Source organism: Dama dama, chromosome 5, assembly GCF_033118175.1.
Source record: "Dama dama isolate Ldn47 chromosome 5, ASM3311817v1, whole genome shotgun sequence".
NCBI classification, from domain to species: Eukaryota; Metazoa; Chordata; class Mammalia; order Artiodactyla; family Cervidae; genus Dama; species Dama dama.
Window position 1 is genome coordinate 2,681,480 of NC_083685.1, and position 23,235 is coordinate 2,704,714.

The 23,235-nt window shown below is 51.0% G+C and overlaps 2 gene segments (V, D, J or C); both read right to left on the reverse strand.

Moving 5' to 3' along the window:
* Positions 1-12,475: 12,475 nt before the first annotated feature.
* LOC133055690 (immunoglobulin lambda variable 1-40-like) lies at positions 12,476-13,119 on the reverse strand. The segment is given in 2 exon segments: positions 12,476-12,919; positions 13,029-13,119. Coding segments are annotated over 2 exon segments (396 nt in total).
* Positions 13,120-20,866: 7,747 nt separating this feature from the next.
* The window catches only part of LOC133057980 (immunoglobulin lambda variable 8-61-like), an 85,312-nt gene continuing 82,943 nt past the window's right edge, over positions 20,867-23,235 (reverse strand). Inside the window, 1 exon segment of the V gene segment in view lies at positions 20,867-21,360. Coding sequence covers positions 20,867-21,360 — 494 coding nt within the window.

Genomic DNA, 23,235 nt, shown 5'->3' on the forward strand with positions numbered 1-23,235 from the left:
TACGGCGTTCAGAGGTAAAATCTGACAGAAACTAGGGGATTCTGAGGAAAAATCTGACAGAAACTCGAGGTGACGGGTCTGAGGAAAAGTCAGACAGAAACTAGGGATTACTGAGATCAAATCTGACAGAAACTAGGGGGTTCCGAGGCAGAACCTGAGAGAAACTAGGGTTTCCTGAAGTGATAACTGACAAAAATTACGACCTTCCTAGGCAAAATCTGACAGAAAGAAGCTAGGGGTTCTGAGGTAAATTTGACAGAAACTAGAGGGTTGTGTGGTTAAAAATCTGACAGAAACAAAAGGGTTCTGTGGCAAAATCTGACAGAAACTAGGCAGTTCTGAGGGGAAATTTGACAGAAATTAAGGGATACTGAGGTAAAATTTAACAGAAACTAGTCTTCTGAGGTAAAATCTGGCAGAAACTAGGGCATTCTCTGGTGAAATCTGAAAGAGCTAGGGGGTTCTGAGGTAAAATATGACAGACATTAGGGATTTCCGAGGTAAAATTTGACAGAAATGAAGGGGTTCTGAGGTAATATCTAACAGAAACTAGGGACTACTGAGGTGAGCTGTGGTAGAAAATAAGGGCTTCTGAGGTGAAATCTGACAGAAACTAGGGGGTTCAGAGGTAAAATATGACAGAAACGAGGGGATTTTGAGGTAAAATTTGACAGAAAATAGGGACTCCTGAGGTAAAATCTGTGAGAAAGTAGGGAGGTTGTGAGGTAAGACTTGACAGAAACTAAGGGGTTCTGTGGTAAAATCTGAGAGAAACTAGGTTCTCCTTAGGTAAATCTGACAGAATATAATGGGTTTTGTGGTAAAATCTGACATAAACTAGGGGCTTCTGACATAAAATCTGACAAAAACTAGGGTGTTCTGAGGTAAAATCTGACAGAATGACATGCTCCAGAGGTAAAATCAGATAGAAACTAGATGATACTGAGGTATAGTCTGAGAGAAACTAGGGACTCTTTTGGTAAAATCTGACAGAAACGAGGGGGTTCTTAGGTAAAATCTGACAGAAATCAGGGGATATGGAGGTAAAATGTTACAGAAACTGGAGGCTTCTGAGGTAAGAACTAGGTAGAAACTAGGTGGTACTAAGGTAAAATGTGACAGAAACTAGGGGCTTCTGATGGAAAATCTAACAGAAGCCAAGGGCTTCTAGGGTAAAATCTGACAGAAACTAGGTTGGTTCTGTGGTAAAATCTGACAGAAACTAGGGGCTCCTGAGGTAAAATCTGTGAGAAACCAGGGGGATTCTGGGGTAAACACTGACAGAAACTGATGGGTTCTGTGGTAAAATCTGACAGAAACTAGGTTTTCCTTAGGTAAATCTCACATAGTATAGGGGCTTCTGAGGAGGAGAAGGGGACGACAGAGGATGAGATGGTTGGATGATATCATCGACTCAATGGGCATGAGTTTGAGCAAGCTTCAGGAGTTGGTGATGGACAAGGAAGCCTGGCATGATGCAGTCCATGGGATCGCAAAATGTCAGACAGGACTGAGCGACTAAACTGAACTGAGGTTAAAATCTGACAGAAACTAAGGGGTTCTGTGGTAAAATCTGACAGAAATCAGATGACTCTGTGGTAAAATCAGACAGAAACTAGGTGGTTCTGAGATAAAATCTGATAGAATTACAGGCTCCAGAGGTAAGATCTGATAGAAACTAAGTGATACCGAGCTATAATCTGAGAGAAACTAGGGACTCCTTTGGTACAATCTGACAGAAACTAGGGGGTTCTGACATAAAATCTGAGAGAATCTAGAGAGTCTCTGAAGTAACATCTGGCAGAAACTAAGGGATTCCGTAGTAAAATCTGACAGAAACTAGGTTCTCCTTAGGTAAAATCTGACAGAAACTAGGTGGTTTCGTGGTAAAATCAGACAGAAATTAGGGGGTTCTGAGGTAAAATCTGACAGAAACTAGGTGGTTCTGAAGTAAAATTTGACAGAATTACAGTCTCCGGAGGTAAAATCTGACAGAAACGAGGCAATACTTAAGTATAGTCTGATAGAAACTAGGGACTCCTTTGTCAAAATCTCGCAGAAACTAAGGGCTCCAAGGTTACATCTGACAGAAACTAGGGACCCCTTAGGTAAAATCTGACAGAAACTAGGGCATTCTAAAGTGAAATTGACAGAAACTGGTCAATGGTTGTCTGAGGTAAAATCAGACAGAAAGTGGGATTCTGTTGTAAAGTCTGACAGAAAGTAGGGGGTCTGAGGTAATATCTGACAGAAACTGGGAAGTTCTGAGGTACAATCTGACAGAACCTAGGATGTTCTCAGGTAAAATCTGAGAGAATGAAGAGGTTCTGAAGTAAAATCTGAAAGAAACCAGGGACTCAGAGATAAAATCTAACAGAAACTAGGAGATTATGAGTGAAAATCTGACAAAAAGATGGAGGTTCTGAAGCAAAATTTCAGAAAATATGAGGTTTTTAGGTAAATTACAGAAACTAGGAGATTCTGAGTTTAAATCTGATGAAAACTAGGAAGTTCTGATTGAAAAACTGACAGAAAGAAGGAGGTTCTCAGCTAAAATCTGAGAGGACATCCAGAGTCTTCCTGTGGCCCCAGAAGGTACAGGCCTACCAGGAAGCCACACAGCTGAGGACAGAGACCTCATGCCCCTCCCTCTATGTCTGAAGTAAATTCATCATAGCAAGTGCCGTATCTGAACTAATGATCCCAGCGTTGTTAAGTTGAAGCCCACTCTGCTCATCACATGACAGGCCAATGAATTGGAGGAGATGTGTTGTAGCAAGGAATATGACTTTATTCAGAATGCTGGCTCACTGAGATGACATATTAATGTCTCAAAATAACCAACTCCTAGAGGTCAGAAGGCCAGGTTCGTTTATATTACCAGAGAGTGACATGTGTAGAAACACAGTTAAAAGGCCGAATAGAGAGGGATAGGCTATGAGGAAGCAAAGTAAATAGGGCCACCAGTCTTTAAAACATCTTAATGAAGGGCCAGCCTTTAGAAGGAATGTGTTAATCTCTTCTCTTCACAGGTGAGCGAGGTCAGATTATGTCTCATAATAAAGACACTTCAGTTTAGCAATCAGGCAGAGGAGTAGGGACTTCTGATTGTCACTTTTCAGTCAATAAATCCTGTCTAATTCTTTGAGAATCCAGCACACCTGGACCAAAGACTGCAGCATGCCAGCTTCCCTGTCCATAGCCAACTCACGGAGCTTGCTCAAACTCATGTCCTTCAAGTCAGTGAGGATATCAAACCATCTCATCCTCTGTCATCCCCTTCTCCTCCTGCCCTCAATCTTTCCCAGCATCGGGATCTTTTCCAATGAGTTGACTCTTTGCATCAGGTGGCCAAAGTATTGGAGATTCAGCTTCAGAATCAGTCCTTCCAATGAATATTCAGGATTCCTTTCCTTTAGGATTGACTGGTTTGATCTCTTTGGTGTCCAAGGGACTCTCAAGAGTCTTCTCCAGCACCACAGTTCAAAAACGTTAATTCTTTGGCCCTCAAACTTCTTTATGGCCCAAATCTCACATGTGTACATGACTACTGGAAGAACCATAGCTTTGTCTATGGGAACCTTTGTCAGCAGGTGATGTCTCTGCTTTTTAATATGCTGTCTAGCTTGGTCGTAGCTTTTCTTCCAAGGAGCAAGCTTCTTTTACTTTCCTGGCTGCAGTCACTGTCCACAGTGAATTTGGAGCTCAAGAAAATAAAATCTGCCACTGTTTTCACTTTTCCCTCTTCTGATTCCATGAAGTGATAGGATGAGATGCCATGATCTTCATTTTCTGAAAATTGAGTTTTAAACAAGCCTTTTCACTCTGCTCCTTCACTCTCATCAACAGGATCTTCAATTTCAGCCATGAGGGTAATATCATTTGCACATCTGAAGTTGTTGTTATTTCTCCCAGCGGTCTTGATCCCAGCTTGTGATTCATCCAGCCCATGATGGGCCCATCATTTCCATGATGTACTCTCCATATACATTAAATAAGCAAGGTGACAACATACAGCCTTGACGTACATTTTTGCCCCATTTCGAACCAGTTCTTTGTTTCATATCCAGTTCTAACTGTTGCTTCTTGTCCTGCATGCAGGTTTCCCATGAGGGAAGTAAGTTGACTGCTATCCCCATCTCTTTAGGAATTTCTCATAATTTAGTTTAAATAAATCACAATTTAGTTTTTGCGATTCACACAGTCAAAGGTTTTAGCCGAAGAATTATTGCTTTTGAACTGTGGTGTTGGAGAAGACTCCTGAGAGTCCCTTGGACTGCAAGGAGATCCAACCAGTCCATCCTAAACGAGATGTTCATTGGAAGGACTGATGCTGAAGCTGAAACTCCAATACTTTGGCCACCTGATGTGAAGAGCTGACTCATTTGAAAAGACCCTGATGCTGGGAAAGATTGAGGTCAGGAGGAGAAGGGGATGACAGAGGATGAGATGGTTGGATGGCATCACCGACTCAATGGACATGGGTTTGGGTGGACTTTGGGAGTTGGTGATAGACAGGGAGGCCTGGTGTGCTGCAGCTTATGGGGTTGCAGAGAGTCGGACACGACTGAGCGACTGAACTGAATGAAGCAGAAGTAGATGTTTTTCTGGAATTATCTTGCTTTTTCTATAATCCAACAAATGTTGACAATTGGATCAGTGATTCGTGTGCTTTTTCTAAATCCAGCTTATACATCTGGAGTTCTCAGTTCAAATATTGTTGAAGCCTAGTTTGAAGGGTCTTGAGGATTTCCTTGCTAGCATGTGAAATGAGCGCAATTGTACAGTAGCTCCTCCAAATAAAACACAAATGTCAGTGAAAAAAATATTCCCTTACTCACACCCTAAAATCCTCTTTAACTAAGTTTTGAAACCAGTAATGGTGCATGTTTTTCTACAGCCTCAGATCCACTCACAGTGAAGCTGACCACATGTTTTGGGCCTTGTGCAGGTCCTGGCTGTATCACTGACATTATTATGTTTAATCTGTCAACTAAAAAGGATGCACAGCTTGAGAGTTGCGAGTTAAGTTTTATTTAGTGCAAAATGAGGACTGCAGCCCAGGAGGCACCATCTCAGATAGCTCTGAGAGACTGCTCCAAAGCGGCAGGGGGGAAGGTCAGTATAAAAGGTTTTGGTGACAGGGGAGCGCAATACCATTAAGCACTCACTTTACAAAAGGTTTTTTTGCTAGTCATGAGGATCTGATGTCACCATGAAAGGATTTAATGCTTCTCTAGATATGAATCAAAGCAAATTGGAAGTGGTCAAACAGAAAATGGCAGCAGTGAACATAGACATTTTAGGAATCAGTGAACTAAAATGGACTGGAACGGGTGAGCAGGATCAGGGAGCCGGAATTTACACCAAACCCAAAGGGTATATTTAGGAGTCAGCTGTGGGCCAGTTCTTCTGAGCCACTGAGGTCCTAGGGAAGCACAGAGGAAGCCTCGCCTGCGGGCCCCAGATTGTGCCTTCTCCCCAAAGTAGAAGCTGTGATCCTGACATTCCTCCAGCCCTTCCTGCTCCACACCCACCTCCATCACACGCACACACCACACCCCTCCATCACACACACACACACCTCCATCTCTCACACACACCTCCATCACACACACACACACACACACACACACACACACACACCTTGCTCCATCACACACACATGCACACACCTCCATCACACACACACACACACAAACACACACCCCTCCATCACAAACACATGTCAGAACCAAGCGTCAGGGGACTGGGGACAGTCTGTGGGGAACATGACGACACCTCCCCCTTTCTCACAGATGCGGGATCTCCCAAAAGCTTCTTCTCCCTGGAGAGGGGCCCTGGAGATGGTGGGTCCTGGGGAAGTGACATCACGGGCTGTGCCATCGCCACACTCTGCACCTCCCTCATTCACTGGGGCGCCCTCAAAGCTCCCCCCACTGCATCCAGGGCCTGCCTGCCCTTCCTCACAGACACCCCTGTGCCCACAGCTTCCCCTTCACCCACCCCGGCTGAGCTGACCTCAGAGTCAGGATCACTCACGGCTGGAGTGCTGGCCACTCAGCCCTTCCTGCTGCTGTTCTGAGCCCAGATCTGCACTCAGGGCTCCCGCCTCCGCATCCCGGGTCTCCTCCTCCAGGGCGAGGACACAAGTCCTTCCATCCCCCGAGTGGGGCCAAGCCCCACGTAGAGCAGCTCAGGGCGGGCCCCAGGATGGCCCCTCTATCAAGCGCCAAGGGTTCAGTCCTATTATGGTCTTGTGGTTGCTGTTTACCCGAATCACAGACACAATCTCTTTCAACTCCCCTCTTTGATGGGTGAGTTTAGCGAATCGGACTGAGGCAGGGAGATTCAGAGTTTGCCCCCCAGGAGCGACCAGGAGGAAGCATCTCCCGGGATCCACAGTGGCCTGTGAGCAGGGACCCTGCCCAGGCCAGAGAGGACACCCTGCTGAGTGCCCATCACACACAGAGACCCACTCATCCAGACCTAGTAGTTGGTGGGGGCGGGGGCCACACAGCAGGGGCTGCCCACAGGTCAGACCCTGGGGAGACCCTCAGCGCCCCTTATGATCCCCACAGACCAACACTCGGTGGAAGTGGTGCTGGGCCGGGCTGATGCCGGCTCACCGTCAGCCTAGGAGCATACCCAGCCATGCCGTGTGCTGTGAGCACAGTTAGCGATTGACACCGACTGTCCCGCCTCTCAGGGAGCAGCACTTTCATCGTCAAATACATGTGCATACGTGCATCCACATGTATACATATACATTTTATACATCTATATACCCGGATATGTGTGCTGAAAAAGCTACCAATATGGTCGTCAATAAAATTCATAGAGATTTCATATGTCATTTTAAAATATTGAAACTATGTCAGATTTGAAAATAAAAAAAGCCTAGAAGTCTGAGAAAAGACTTCCAGAGAGCAGGAGCTGTCTGGGGCAGTATCAGACTTGCAGGCTTTCAAAGCTTCTTTTCCATGATTAGCTTCAGGGCGATGACTGTGAGCACGTGGTGTATAATCAGACCAGCACGTGTTCTGTGGATCAGGCTATTGCACACATATAAAGAAGTGTTTAGGGATTCCTTTATTCTCCATCATCAAGTTAACGAAATTGAGTATGTCTCTTGAAACTCTGAACAAGAAGGGTCATGCTGGCTGTTGGGGATCTCTGAGTCTCTATGTTGTTGATAAAATGTGCACCTGAGCCCCTCTACCCATCCTCTTGGAGACCTGGACACACCTGGGGAGAGACTGCAGGAGGCGCGGGGCCGTGGACCACTAGACAGGGGATGGATCCGGAGCCTCCGTCCCCATAGGGGAGCTGACCACTTCCGCCCTCTCCTGCCTCTAAAGGCTGAGCCCTCTGAGCACAGGCAGGTTTTATTTGCACTTCCCCAGGAGCTCCCATCACTGTGCAGCTGTAAGAACCACTGCCCTTGTCCAGTAAGCAGTGAGAGTCAGCCTCGTCCTCGGGCTGGGACCCCGTGATGGTGAGGGTGGCTTTGTTTCCAGAGATGGAGGCAGAGAAGTGATCAGGGACCCCAGAGGGGTGGCTGTTGTGTTCGTTGTACGTAGTGACTGACCCAGAGCTCAGTCCACAGGTGAGGGTGACCGTCCCTCCTGGAGACACTGACAGTGACGGTTCCTGGATCACAGTCTGAGCTTCTACCCCAAACAGCGACAGAGAAGACAAAGGGGTTGTTATGGTGATGAGGTGCCCTGAGACCCTGCGTGGAGGTGCCCCAAGGGTGCTGAGTCCTGACCCCTGACCTGAGCTGTAAGCCAGCAGCCCGAGCAGAAGCACCGTCCAGGCCATGGTGGGGACCCTCCCGGGACGCAGGCTCCTCAGCCTCCTGCGCTGGAGATGGGGTCCTGGGCCTTTTCACGCCTCCAGCCTGTCAGGAGGAGCAGGGGTCTCATGCAAATCACTTCCTGCCTCTCCCTGCCCAGGTCACCTAAGGTCCCTGGGGGGACTTGAAGGAGACAGATGCTGGACCTCACACAGAGTGGGGACAGAACCGGAAGGAGCCCCTGAGTGATGGGGTGACGTCTTTCAGCAAATGTGCTCCCGAGACCTTGGTGACCTCAGTCCTCTATCTACTCCCTGAAGAGTTCGAGGCTGAAGGAGGAGTTTGCAAGTCGTCCTCTCTTTCCCCAATAATCTAGCCTTTCCCAAACCTGAGCCCATCTTTTGAACACTCTCTGTCCTTCTCAGGGAACCGCTGTGTCCCATCTCTGTGATGCTGCCCATCCTTGTGACTCCAGCCCTGAGCCCAGTAGAGTATCCAGAACCTGTGTCTGGTGTGAAGGGTAAGGCGTGGCCCTTGAACACAATCTTGTAAAGTGTCTGTAGTCCCAGCGGTGGGGGGACCAGGCCTGGAGGTGGGGAGTGACATGTAGAGACACAGGGCCAGGCTTGGGGTGACAGCCTCCTGTGCTATGAACAGCCATGACCATGGGGAGTAGCTTCCAACAGAGCCGCGGATTTTAGGGGTAAAGGTCACCATGTCCTCATGCAGTTATGATGGCGTGCAAGTTCAGTTCCAACAAAGCTGGCATACATGTCTCATCATCAGAAATAGAAAAGCACCATGTGTGAACAGGTAGGTGTGGTGAGCATCATGGACACTGTAAAACTCCCTTCCCTGCGGTTCTGCTGTGGAGCTGATGGACTCGGGAGGGAGGAGGGATGTGGGGACAACGAGGACGAGAAGGAGCTCAGACATCTCAAGTTTTAACGTGTGTGGGAGAGATGGGAAAAGTCTTGTTCATCTCTTGTTTCTTTGACATAAAAATGTAAATACTATTCTTAGTTTCTATTCATGTTAGATTTGCTGCTAAAGTAGCTGTTTAATAAAATTCCCATGATTTTTGTCAGAGGTGTTTGAGAACCTCAACTCATAGAGGTGAATAATATGTATTCCTACTTAATTCTTTTCTTATTATACCAACATATTGATGACAGTTTGACAGAACTTGTGATTTCATATATTTCATGTTACAAGTGTTAATATAAAGTATTAATATAACAGGAAGGAACAAGTAAGGGAGCCACAAAAACTGAAACAATATCAATTTCCATATTTCACTCTAAAATGTTGAAATTGCCAAATAACACAACAGGGAACATTTTTAAATGACATAGATGGTGACAAAGGGTCCTTGCCTTCATCCCTCTTCCACTGTGAACACCGGGCGTTCTGTCGGCAATGGGGCAGCCCCTCTGCAGGGGTCTCTCATCCCCTGTCCAGGTATCCCTGGAGGTCGAGGTTACTGAAGGAAGTTCATTTTTGCTGTATGACCGTCCCTGTCTTTGGTTGGATGTCAGGTCTGGGCACTGACCCCATGACAGAGGAGCAGGAACTGAGATGCAAGCCTGTGGCTCTGAACTGAAAGCTGTCATGTCCCCTGGGGGCCCAGGTTCAGAAGAGTCACCCTCCAGTGAGGACCCTGCTGCCCCCGGGGGCAAGAGCCAGGGGAGGAGGTGCCAGCCTGCCTGGCCAGGACCCTGAGCTCTCAGGACCAGCCCCACAGCGCCCCTTGCTGGACTCAGACCTCCTCCTCCCCCACTTCACTCCACAGCCTCCTGGAAGGGCTTTCTCACACTTGCAGGAGGGTCACTCTGATGTCACCTCCCAGGGCAGTAGAATGAATCCCCTTCATCGAGTTTGGGCCTGGTCATTAATTTTTCCAGGTACCTAATGACCTCAGACCCTTAAATGGCAGGCTGGTAAACTAATGAATTTCCAGATTCCTTGATGTCTGAGTTTGCTCTGCCTAGCTCGTGGGTTCTCTACCAGAACACAACCACCTGAACTAAGTCCCAGGATTCAAACACCCAGCGTGCCCATGGGTTGTGTCTGGTCATGATTCTGTCTGAGTTTCTTTCTCAGGTTGATGTGTAGTCAAGGCTGAATTTGCAGGGCCTCCCGGGACCTTCCCAGCCTGGACTGCATGGCTGTGTTCTTATCTCTCTCTTTGCAAAGAGAATAGGAGGCTCTCAGGTACAACAAATCTCTTCTTGATCACTTCCAGGGGTTCTCATTTACCCTTCATCATGGTCCTCACAGTACTTCTTTTTGACTCAGATATTTAAAGATGTTTTTAGACTAATTTTGTAAGCTTTCTATATTAAATGTTTGGTATAAAAGATTATGCCTATAAATGGGAATCTCATCCTTGTCTGGGCTCTTGTTTCATCTCTGGTTGAAAAACCCTTATGACCATTACCTGATCTTCACTGGACATGGTGAAGTCTAACCTTCTAACCTTCAGTTGTTAGAATCCATGGAGATTTAATGGAGGTGGGTTTATAAGGTCTGTGTCCAAAATAGTGACATTTATCCAATATCATCTCAAACAAGGAACCAGGGAGGGAAAAGTGGGAGAGACCATGAGGCAAAAGACAAGGATATGGGCAAGTGTGGAGTCTGAGAGGCGTGTCCTACTGGGGAGGGTCTCCCAGTACCTGGAGAGGAGGGCAGCAATCCCTGGGGAAAGGGAGGACCCAGCTTCCCTAAGGGTCAGGGTTGAGGCAGAGCACAAAGCCTGGAGCAGGAGAAGAATGTTCGGGGGATGGGAGAGGCCCCCTGGGGCTCCAGGGCACAGATGCTGGGCTTTCCTTCCTCAGCATCCTGCTCAGTACCTGTGAGGGACCCTGTGTATCTGGGCACATGGGCATTCTGCTAGGATTTGGAGACCAGAGAGAAAGGGAGACAATTTCATGGACCCCATAAAGATGCACCTGGATAGGAGGTGAGACTGCTTGGATTTAACAGCACAAGTGGCAGCAGAGACCTAACCCAGCACTGCTGAGGGCACCGTCAGGCTCAGGGCAGTGATGGGTCCCACCCTGGAGTAGAGGGCAAACTTCCATCAGACATCCCCATCACACGGGAATTCCTTGTGGCTGTGGTTAGTGATTAGGTGTGTGACACTGATGACCAGCCTCCTAATCAGGATGGGGTCCAAAGTGATCCAGGAGGGCGTGTGGACCCACCAGCAGCCAGAGAGCAGGGCTGAACCTCTCAGTGTCCCTCACCTCTGTCCTGGTCACAAAGGCAGCGCTTTGCCTGGAATCCCTGGTCATCATTGCCATGGGGATCCCGTGTCCCCACTGCTCCCTCTGCAGGAGATGGTGCTCTCGGATCTGCGCTCATCAGGGGCATCTAAGCAGAGGGACGTGGGCATATATGTGGAGCCCCTGCTCCTGACAGTCCACAGACCACCCCGACTCTGAAGTAGGAAATGCTCCGATGGCATGGAGAGGAGAGGAGGGGAGGGCAGGACACAGCCAGCAGGTGTGGGCCAGGAGAACCACTCCCGGGGTTCCCTGCATCCTGCGATGTATCACTGGTGCCCCTCACTCCTCAGGGTCACTGCTCTGAACTTTCAGGAGCAGAGTTCACGCCCTGGGGGGCAATCCGCCTGCTGGGATGGTCCACAGACTCTGCTGAAGGCGCATCTGGGAAAGCCTCCTGCTCCTGATCTCAGGGGAGGGAGCTCAGCTCCACGGCTCTCTTGTCCACATGGATGATCGGGGTGCACTTCAGTGGTATCAGAATCTGTTTACATTTTCAGCAGAAAATGACTGAACAATTGGGAGTACAATTATTATGAACTAGAACATGCCCCAGGAATTCATTGATTCTGGGGAATTTATTTAAAATTTGACAGTTCTCTAAGAACAAGCCCCTGACAGGCTGAGGTTCTCGTCCCGGTTTCCATCTGCCTGTGTCTCTGTGAGAAGCCCTGTTGTACCAGCCTGCACGGTCAGAGTCAGCCACGTCCTCAGGCTCCAGCATAGAGACGAGCAGGAGCCCTGTGTCGTACGAGGCACCTTTGGATACTGAAAACCCGCGGGGGACCCCGGAGCCTGGTTCTTCCTGGAGTCTGAGTGGTAGGACAGGAGGACTGAGGAGGCGTCGCTGGCTCCTGCTGGTCCCAGTATAGAGCACAGCGGCGACAGTGATGTCCCTGCTCAGGGTGTGGGAAGCCACAGCGTCACCTGTGGTCTGGCGGGGACAGGGGTCTCCCCACACACGGGCCGTGACACACCACTGATGGTGTCACAGTCCAGGGCATCAGGGCTGCGGTGTGGACGCCCACACCAACCAGCTCTAGGGGCTTAGCTATCCTGTGTGAGAGAAACCAAGAATAACCAGGGGCAGAATTCATATACCTGCAACCTTAGAGACGACAGCTAACAATACGGCCATTAAGTTGAGATTCTTCTAAATTATCAGTTGAAAATAATAGGAAAACACACTACTCAAGATCAGAAATTAAAATGATAGTGTTTGAATAAGTTGGTTTGAAATTGCTGGTTTGAACAAATTTGCTTTCCACTTAATGGTGTCACGTGGAGCAGAAGGACTGGGAAGAGCAGGTGAGGGCGTTGGGGTGAAAACTTTGGCAGTAAGCTGTAAAGTACGGCCAAACGTTCTTGTTCCCACCGTGTGAAATGAAATAAGATTTATGTCCATTTCACAGCTGTTGCTACAGTGTCTGCTTTGACAGAGATGGTTCAGCCCTGGGAGGCCCATGTCAGGAGCAGAGCAGGTTTTTGTCTCACTTCCCCCAGGCCTGGAGCACTGTGCAATCTTCATAGCTACTACTTCCGTAAGGTGCACAGTAATAATCCCCCTCGTCTTCAGCCTGGAGCGAAGTGATGGTCAGGGTGGCTGTGTTGCCAGAACTGGAGCCGGAGAACCGGTCGGGGACACCCGAGTATCGAATGGTAGTACCATAGATAAGGCTTCTGGGGCCCGATCCTGGGATCTGTTGGTACCAGTTCAGATAATTGCCATAGCCAATGCTGTTGCTGCTCCCAGTGCAGGAGATGGTGACCGTCTGACCCGGGGACCCGGACACGGAGGGTGGCTGAGTCAGCACATCCTGGGCCCAGGATCCTGGAATGGGGAGAGAGAGAGATGGTGACTCTGGGGACCAGACACGAGAGCAGGGAGCAGGGCCTGTGAGTCTTCCCAAGACCCTTCCCCTGTCCCCCCATCCAGTCACCTGTGTAGAGAGCGACCAGGGTGAGAAGCAGACGGGACCAGGCCATGGTGGACATGGTCAGGGTGTCCTGCCTTCTGTGGCCCTACAGCTGAGCAGAGCATCCCCACACCGCTCCTTCCCCTCTTCATGCTCTGAGAGGGGGAGGGGCCTTTCATGCAAATGAACCCCCCCCACCAGGTCTCTGTCACCTCCCTGGGCCCTGGGTCAGGTCCCTGTCCCTCGGGGTAGCCAGATCAGGGGTGCGGTGTGTGGGGCTTGGGAGTCGGAGGTCACCACTGGGGGCCATTCTTGCAAATGACCACCCCCCACTCCGTGTTACACTGTGGGTTCGGGACCCTTCAGAACAGCCTGGGAAAGCCCCCTGGTGTCCCGTCCAGACACACTTCCTGTTACCCGGTGATCAGAACTCTTCAAGTCAACTCTCCCAATACTGGTTTTGACATGACACAGTTCAGAAAGTGTTTGGTTGGAAAAGAACAGCCAAGCTAGTTCACCCTATAGTGCCTGTGCATGTTACACTGTGGGTGTTTGACTTTGAGATTTTAAATGAACCAAAATGTGTTCATGGACTAGTGAAAATCTAAGGTCACAACTTTAAATAGGTGCATAAATATAACTGAAGGAAATGTTCAGTCGCTAAGTTGTGTTCGACTCTGGTTCTGTTTTAATTTTGCATTGCCATGGTACTGCTTCTAAAACATCATTTTCTTTGTAGGTTCTGTTCATCAAATAAGATAATTTTAACTAAATCACATGACAGTATCTTATGAAATTTTATTATTAAGTAAAAGAACATTTTTACAAAGATATTGGCATTCTTAATTGTATTGGACTCTGAGTGAGGCAGGGCCGGAACCAGTCTCTCTAACACTTACGGCATCTCCACTGAGGGATTTTCGTGTCTTAGCGGGAAGCTCTATCTGTGAAAACAGGGCAGGCTGAGTTATCAGAGCCACGGGTCCGTCTCAGGTCTGAGATGAGACACAGGCCATGACAAGGCAGATCAGTTGTCCTCAGGAAACTGAGACGTGACCACGGGGAGCAAACTGACTTAGACGTGATCCAGATGGAGCAGCAGTGATGGCCCCTGGGTCAGAGCCCCAGGAGGGTGCCTGATTTCCCAGCTGAGGGCCCCAACAGCTTCTCTGCTCACTGTGCATAAAATCAATCCCACAGCAGCTGAGCAGAGACACTCCTCAGCCAGGAATCATTTTCCAGATCTCAGGACAAGGGTTTCTCTCCCAACATGATTCCTCACTAAAGGGCACAGAGATCGGAGTGTGAGCATTCACGGGATAAATCAGCTACTAGAGGGCTTCATGGATCTCTTGGGAAACAAGGGGAACCTGGGGAGGAGCAGGGAAGAAACAAACTGCGGTCACACATAGAGCCAGAGACCTGAGGCTTCCCGGGAACGAAGGGTTAGTGAGATTCAAGGAGGGGTGGAGGAAGTTAGTGTCCAGTTCAGGAAGATCTGGAAACACATCCATGACCTTCTGACAGACTGAGCTTGGTCATGACCATGGAAGTCACCAGTGCAGGTTTGTAGAGAGAGAGGCTCAGGATTGGGGAAAGTCAGGAATGAGGGGAGCGGGAGGGCAGGCTCTTAGCAAAGAGATGAGGAGGAGCAGGAGCAGGCTGAGCAGAGCTGGAGGGGTGCACGGGGTGGGCTCTGGGGGCTCCTCCCCTCCCCTGTTTCTGGGAAGAGGATGGGGACTGATGACCACCTCACCCCTTCACCCTCCAATTCTGGGTGCTCGGTCCCGTGGGCAGCGTCACTCCCAGGAGGAGGCCTGGGGGCCGCGGCTCTGAGTCTGTCCCCTGAGAGGAAGCACCTGCTGTCTTGTCCAACTCAGGCCACTGAGCCCGGTGCAGGCCCAGGTCAGGGGACCACGGGGGTGTGTTGAGGCTTTGCCAGTTCCGAGCTGGTGCACAGCTCCCCCTGATGACGCACTCAGGGAACAGTCATGGTGGTGAGATTGTGAGCAAGGCGCTGCTCAGTAGCTTGATGGCTCAATCCTGCCTGACTCTTGTGACCCCATGGACTGTAGTCCACCAGGCTCCTCTGTCCACGGGATCCTCTAGACAAGAACACTGAAGTGGGTTGCCGTTTCTTGCACCAGAAGATCTTCCCAACCCAGGGACAGAACCCACATCTCTTATGACTCTTGCGTTGGCAGGAGGCTTCCTTACCACTAGTGACACCCGGGAAGCCTTATGAAGAAGGAGGGGTTGCCTTTTTTCCTGTCACCAAATGCTCTGTCAATAAACAAATAAATGAATTAAATAATAAGTGTTATGTGTCTTTGATAACATACAGAAAATTCTCTTTTATTTTCATGTATTTTGTTTTCAAATGATTCTGACTACCTTTTCTCATGATTCTTTTTTTTTTCCCCTCCATTTATCTCCTTTTCCTTTGGACCCAGGAGTGTTTGTATTTGCTCATCAAATAGATTTGATGAATTGTCTCTAAAAATACTGCCACCTGATTTCATCATCTGAGGCATCTCAGCGTTGATGTCTATGCCGTCTCACTTCCCGTCAATATTTAATTTCCAGGTTCTTGATAGAAGTGACAATTTTTACTGGATCCTGGACTGTGTGGAAATTACTTGAAGAAACTCTGAGTTCCATTTCCTTTTCCTTTAACAGGAGATCCTTCTGTGGCGGAAGGTCAGGGATGTGTGTTCACTGCCCACTGACCCAGCAAGGGCGGCACTGACCCCCCTGCTCTGTGCTGCTGACTCCGACCTGGGAACCGGGGGCAACTGCTGTCAGCAGCTCCTTCATCCAGGGGGTGTGTGACCACCCCTTGTGAGATGCTGCCCTGGGGAGGGGAGTCGAGCTGAGGGGGCAGATGTGCTGAGTCAGGGGACACTTAGTCCCCTGGGTTCCGTGGTCTCAGGGACTCCAGCAAGGGAGGGGCAAACACCTTGCCCTGGGAGCCCCTGGCTGTGGGGGAAGCAGGTTTTTGTCTCCTTCCACTCTGGCCTGAAGCACCATGCACTTTCAAGCCATCAGCCCATGAGAAACAGTAATAATCAGTGTTGCCCTCAGCCTGAACTGAAGTGATCAGAGAGGCCGACTTGCCAGACTTCGAGGCAGAGAATCGATCTGGGACCCCTGAGAGTCGTTTGCTGTTTTCACCAGTCAGGAGTCTGTGGGCCGATCCTGGGAGCTGTTGGTTCCAGCTCACATAATGACCCCCAGTGTTACTCCTGTTTCCAGCACAAGAGATGGGGACCTTCTGTTCCAACCCTCTGTGCCGGGCACAGAGAGCGGCTGAGTCAGCATGGCCTGGGCCCGGATCCTGGAAGGGGGAGAGAAAGAGATGGTGACTCTGGGGTCCAGACACTAGAGAATGGAGCCCGGCCCCTGTGTCTTCCCAAGACCCTTCCCCTGTCCCCCATCCAGTCACCTGTGCAGAGAGTGACCGGGGTGAGGAGCAGAGGGGACCAGGCCATGGTGGACATGGTCAGCGCGTCCTGCCTTCTGTGGCCCCACAGCTGAGCAGAGCGTCCCCACACCGCTCCTTCCCCTCTTCATGCTCTGAGAGGGGAGGGTCCTTTCATGCAGACGATCCCGTGCATCACACTGACCCCTTCCTGGGCCCTGGGCCCGGTCTCTATGCCTGAGGGCGGCCAGAGTGTTGTCAGGGGTGGGGCTCTGTGGGCCCCAGCAGTGGGAGGTCACAGCTGGGAGCCCTGAGCAGAGGCCACCAGGCCTCGTCAGGGAGTTCTGTCAGGGGGTCCATCATGCCTCCCGCCAGCCATCTTCAGGAATGGACCCCGAGCGCCCCCCGCCCCTCATCCAGGCCCAGACACACATCCTGTGACCTGGAGACCAGAGCCCTCAAGAACAGATCCTGCCCTCTGCTCTGGGCGCTGTCCCCTCTTTAGCACCAGGCCAGGTACGCCTCCTGTGTCCCCGTGAGCTCAGGGCCATCATGGGCTCCCCTCAAATCCTCATGGTGAGTCTGTTCATGGCTTCCGTGACTGCTCAGGGGTCAGGACCGAGAGGCGTCTGAGATGCAGATTCCTCTCAGATCAGGATCAGGTCAGGGCAGTGCCGGCCCCGGAGCGGGAAGGTGGGTCTCCTTCTGTGCAGGACAGCAGGGGCCCTCCTCTGTGGGCCTTCCCCCTGGGGGGCAGAGTCCTCCTTCCCCTGTGTGTCCCCTCAGCCCTGAGGAAGAGGGGACACTTCTCTGAGGAGGGGGTGAACGTGTGGAGAGAGGCCTGAGGTGGGACTCTGCATTCCTAAACGCCTGGATCTTCACTGTGTGTGTGAGCTAAAGAGCCTCTTGATGGAAGTGAAAGAGGAGAGTGAAAAAGTTGGATTAAAACCCAACATTTAGAAAACTAAGATCATGGCATCTGGTCCCATCACTTCATGGCAAATAGATGGGGAAACAGTGGAAACAGTGACAGACTTTATTTTTTGGTGCTCCAAAATCACAGCAGATGGTGACTGCAGCCATGAAATTAAAAGACGCTGGCTCCTTGGAAGAAAAGCTATGACCAACCTAGACAGTATATTAGAAAGCAGACACATTACTTTGCCAACAAAGGTCTGTCTAGTCAAAGCTATGGTTTTCCCAGTAGTCATGGAAAAGTTGAGAGTTGGACTGTGAAGAAAGCTGAGCACTGAAGAAATGATGCTTTTGAACTGTGGTGTTGGAGAAGACTCTTGAGAGTCCCTTGGACTGCAAGGAGATCCAACCAGTCAATCCTAAAGGAGATCAGCCCTGGGTGTTCATTGGAAGGACTGATGTTGAAGCTGAAACTCCAATACTTTGGCCACCTGAGGCTAAGAACTGACTCATTTGAGAAGACCCTGGTGCTGGGAAAGACTGAAGGAAGGAGGAGAAGGGGGTGACAGAGGATGGGATGGTTGGATGGCATCACCGATTCAATGGACATGAGTTTCAGTAAACTCCACGAGTTGGTGATGGACAGGGAGGGCTGGCGTGCTGCAGTCCACGGGGTCACACATCGGACGCGACTGAGCTACTGAACTGAACAGAACTTGCTGTGTGTGAAGCTTTCCCCACACTGGACCCCGTGCCCATGTCCTGTCTTATGAACTGACCCCTCCTGGGCGTCTCTCCTGCGGGCACAGGGCACAGGCTGCAGGGAGCAGGCCTGGTGATGCTCCTGGCAGTTTTTATTGAGACTCTGAAGGGCTCTGAGCAGTGTGTGTCCCCAGGGATCCTGATACACAATAGCTCTTAGGACCAACCATCCCCAGTAGCAGGTTAAAGAAGGCAGAGTTCGAAGTGATTGGCTCGAAAAGGACGGTTCAGTGTAGTTTGCCCTGAACAGGAATAGCTATTACATTCTGGGTGTGTGAGATTTTAAATGAACCAGAAAGTGGTAATGGATTAGTGAAAATCTACAGTCATTCCTTAAAACCTGTGCATGAATTAAACTGATGGAAAACCTATGTTTTCTTTTAATTTTTCATTCACAATGGTACAGTTTTAGAAAACCAATTATCATGTAAGTTCTTTTTTTGAAATTAAAAAGTTCTTCTTAAAATGACTTCATAGGTATCCTAGGAAATTTTAAATATTATCCAGTAAATATATTTTTACAAAGATATTTGCATTCTTAACTTTTTTGGACTTTGAGTGAGGCAGGGCTAGAACCAGCTCTTTCTGCCACATATTGCATCTCCGCTGGGGAGAGTTCGTCTCTGAGCAGCTTGTGAAACAGGGCGGGCTGAGGTACGGGAGCCATAGGTCACCTCAGAGCTGAGTTGAGGGAAAGTGCGTGACGGGTCAGGTCTGCTGATCTCGGACACTCAGAAGGGCCCACAGGACCATAAGCTGAGGTAAGGAGGGCCCGGTAAGGCAGCTGTGTGAGCCCTGGCCGGGAGGGGTGACCTGGGCTCACACCTGAGTGTCTGGAGATCTGAGGCTTCTCCGGTAGGAGGGCTAGAGAGGCCGCAAGGGAGGACAAGGAGGTGAGCGTCTGGTCAAGGAAGACTGGACCCCGGCCCCTGCTGGTAGAGGGCCCTTGGTCTGCAGGAGGAGGGCACTGGTGAAGGGTTGGGGAGAGGAGCCCAGGGCCTGAGAGGAAAGTCATGGGTCAGAGGGGTGCTCTTAGGAAAGAGCAGGGGAGCAGCAGAGGAGGCTGCGGGGAGGCGGAGCGGTGCAAGGGGTGGGCTTGGGGGCCTCCCCTCCTCTGCTCCTGGGGAAGCGGGTGGGGCCTGATGACGCCCTGAGCCCATCACCCTCCAGTTGTGGGTCCTGGGCGCCGTGTGCAGCTTCACTCCCAGCGGGAGCCCGGGGGCCGGGCCCTGAGTTTGTCCCCTGAGAGGAAGCACCAGCTGTCCCGCCCAGCTCAGTCCAGTGGGCCCTGGGGCAGGGTCAGGGGACCATCGGGTGTGTTCGGGGTCGGCGGGTTCTTAGCAGGTGCACAGCGCCCCCTGGTGATGTGCTCGGGGAGTGGTCATGGTGGGGAAACGGAGGACGGAAGGGCTGCCTGTATTCTTCCAACCAACAGTCCATGAATCAATGGTATGTGTCCGCTGTCCACTGGCCCAGCAAAGGGGGGTCATGACCCCACTTCTCTGTGCTGCTGACCCCCACCTGGGAGCCTGGGGCAACTCCTGTCAGCAGCTCCTTCCACCCAGGGGGACACTGAGACCACTCCCTGCTTCCTGCTGCCCTCAGGGAGGGGCAGCCAGGCTGAGCCGGGCAGCTGCGCTGCGGTCGGTGGTCGCTCAGCCCCGTGAGCTCCGTGGTCTCAGGACACCAGGGGGAGGGGTGACCGCAGTGCCCACCGCCCGCCCCCACCTCCTATTCAGCACTGTTGATGCAGCGAGCGGGCTGACCCCATGGTCACCGTCCCTCAGGCTCCCCTGGTTTCAGCTCCCCTCCCGAGCCAGTGCTGATGCCCTGGGGTCTCCACGCTGGGAGGACCCCAGTCCTGTCCCGGTATCCTGGGAGGGAACACAGCATAGGGGCCTGGACAAAACTGGGAGGGCTCAGTTGAGATGTGAGGGCAAGTGAGGTGGCCTCCCTGCAGGGACAGAAGGGCACTCAGGTCCGAGGTCCGGGTGCGTGTCAAGGTCAGAGGAAGGGGGAGGTAGAGGCTGCTGACCCAGAGGACCGGCCACTCGAGGTCTGACCTTCTGAGGTTATGACAACCTCCTTCTAATGGAAGAGAAAAGAAAAGCCAGGGAAATAACATCCTCTTGCTGAAACCCTGAAATCCGTTTGTTACTAAGTTTTGGAGCCTCTGAGGATGCATATGTTTCTACAGCCTCAGATTCACTCACAGGGACCTTGACCACATTCCACGCATCGGCTCCTTGAGCTCCTGGCTGTGTCACTGACAGTATTGTCTCTAATTCCCTGCACAACCCTTGGCAGAGTCAGCGGGGGACAGACGAGCCCGGCTTGTCCCCCTGGTCATTCTCAAGCTGGAGTGTGGCCTAGAAGTTCAGCCCCTCCTTGGCTGCCAAGGTCTGGGATGGGGACCTGGAGAGCTGACCAGCCTGACTCCTGGCCAGGCTCAGACTGGAGGCTGTGATGGGCTGGAGCCCCAGTGGCACCTGACCCCCAGGGTCATGGGGCCCTGCCCGCTTCAGCCAGGAGGGGCAGGGAGACCAGTTCCCCGTACAGTGAAGCTGAGACCCCTGTCAGGGTGCAGTTGCTGGATTTCATCTTCCAGCCCTAGAGGTCATCAAGGGTCCTCATCAACGTCAGCAAGGAGAGTCATGCTGGTTGTACTGGGGACTCTGACTCTCAGTGTTGTTGATAAAATGTGGACCTGATTCCCTTCCACATCTTTATGGGCAGAGAGGTGTCCCCTTAAGAGCTAGACACCTCAGAGGAGAGACAGGAGCAGGCGCGGGGCCACGAACCGCTGGAAGGAGATGGGACCCCAGAGCCCCCTCCCCACGGGCTGCTGAGCATTTCCGCCCTCTCTCTGCCTCTCCCGCCTCAAAGCGCTGACCCCTCTGAGCACAACAGCAGGTTTTGGTGGTGCTTCCCCATGAGGTTGCATCACTGTGGTATTATTGTAACTACCGGTGTATAGAGCACAGTAATAGACAGCCTCGTCCTCAGGCTGGGCCCCCGTGATGGTGAGGGTGGCTTTGTTCCCAGAGATGGAGCCAGAGAAGCGATCAGGGATCCCAGAGAGGCGGCTGTTTGTATAGTAGATAAGAGTTCTGGGAGCCTGGCCTGGGGTCTGCTGGAACCAGCCAGGGTAGTTACTGGTAGTGACTGACCCAGAGCTGAGGCCACAGGTGAGGGTGACCGTCCCTCCTGGAGACACTGACAGTGCTGGCTCCTGGACCACAGTCTGAGCATCAACCCCTAAGAGTGACAAGAGAGAGACAGGTGTTATTATCAAGACAAGGGCCCTGAGACCCTGCATAGAGGTGGCCCAAGGGTGCAGAGTCCCAGCCCCTGACCTGAGCCGTAAGTGAGGAGCCCAAGCAGAAACACCGTCCAGGCCATGGTGGGGACCCTCCCAGGACGTGGGCTCCTCAGCCTCCTTGGCTGGAGGTGGGGTCCTGGGCCTTTTCATGCCTCCAGCCCATCAGGAGGAGGAGGGGCCTCATGCAAATCACTTCCTCCTCTCCCTGCCCAGGGCACCTGAGTTCCCCTGGGGTGGGGGGACTTGAAGGAGGCCGATGCTGGACCTCACACAGAGCGGGGACAGAACAGGAAGGAACCCCTGAGTGATGGGGCGACGTCTTTCAGCAAATGTGCTCCCATGACCTTGGTGATTTCGGTCCTTCACCTCCCCCCCAGAGTATCTGAGGCTGAAGGAGGAGTTTGCAAGTCTTCCTCTCTTGCTGCACTCATCTAGCCTTTCCCAAACCTGAGCCCATCTTTAGAACACTCTCCGTCCTTCTCAGGGAACCGCCGCGTCCCACCTGTGTGATGCTGTCCGTCCTTGTCCCTCCAGCCCTGAGCCCAGGAGGAAATCCCAGAGCCTGTGTCTGGTGTGAAGGGAAAGGCGTGGCCCTTGAACACCATCTTGTAAAGTGTCCCTAGTCCCAGCGCTGGTGAATCAGGGCTGGGGGTTGAGAGTGACATGCAGAGACAGGCCTGGGGTGACGGCCTCCTGTGCTAGAAAAACCATGACAATGTGGAGTAGCTTCAATAGACCTGTAGGGGAAAAGGTCACCATGTCATCACGCAATGATGATAGCTTGTAAGTTCAGTTCCAACAAAGCTGGCATACATGTCTCATCATTGGAAATAGAAAAGAACTGTGTGTGAACATGTAGGTGTGCTGAGCATCGTGGACACTGTAAAACTCCCTTCCCTGTGGTTCTGCTGTGGAGCCGATGGACTCGGGAGGAGGAGGGATGTGGGGGCAACGAGGACGAGAAAGAGCTCAGACATCTCAAGTGTTAACGTGTGCGGAAGAGACGGGAAAAGTCTTGTTCATCTCTTCTTTTTTTAAGAAAAGGCTTGTTCATCGCTTATTTCTTTAACATTAAAAATGTTAAATACTATTCTTATTTTGTATTCATGTTAGATTTAATGCTAAAGTAGCTGTTTAATAAAATTCACATGATTTTTGTCAGAGTTGTTTGAGAACCTCGACTCATAGATGTAAAAATTATGATATTCCTAGTTAATTCTTTTCTTATTGTACAAATGTACTGATGATAGCTTTGGGAAATATGTGATTTCATATATCTCAAGTTTTTAGATGGAAGAAGTGGTCACATAAAGGAAAGGAACAACTAACGAAGCCACAAAACCTGAAACAATATCAGTTTCCATAGTTCACTACAAAATGTTGAAACTGCCAAATAACACAACAGGGAACATTTTAAAATGACGTAGAAGGTGACAAAGGGACCTTGCCTGCATCCCTCTCCCACTGTGAACACGGGGCGTTCTGTGGGCAATGGGGCAGCCCCTCTGCAGGGGTCTCTCATCCCCTGTCCAGGTATCCCTGGAGGTCGAGGTTACCGCAGGAAGTCCATTTTTGTTGTATGATCCTCCCTCTGTCTTTGGTTGGATGTTAAGTCTGGGTACTGATACGACAGAAGAATAGGAACTGAGCAGCAAGCCTGTGGCTCTGAGCTGAGAGCTGCCGCGTCCCCTGGGGGCCCAGTTGCAGGAACGTCACCCTCCAGTGAGGACCCTGCTGCCCGCGTGGGCAAGAGCCAGGGCAGGAGGTGCCAGCCTGCCTGGCCAGGACCCAGAGCTCTCAGGACCAGGCCC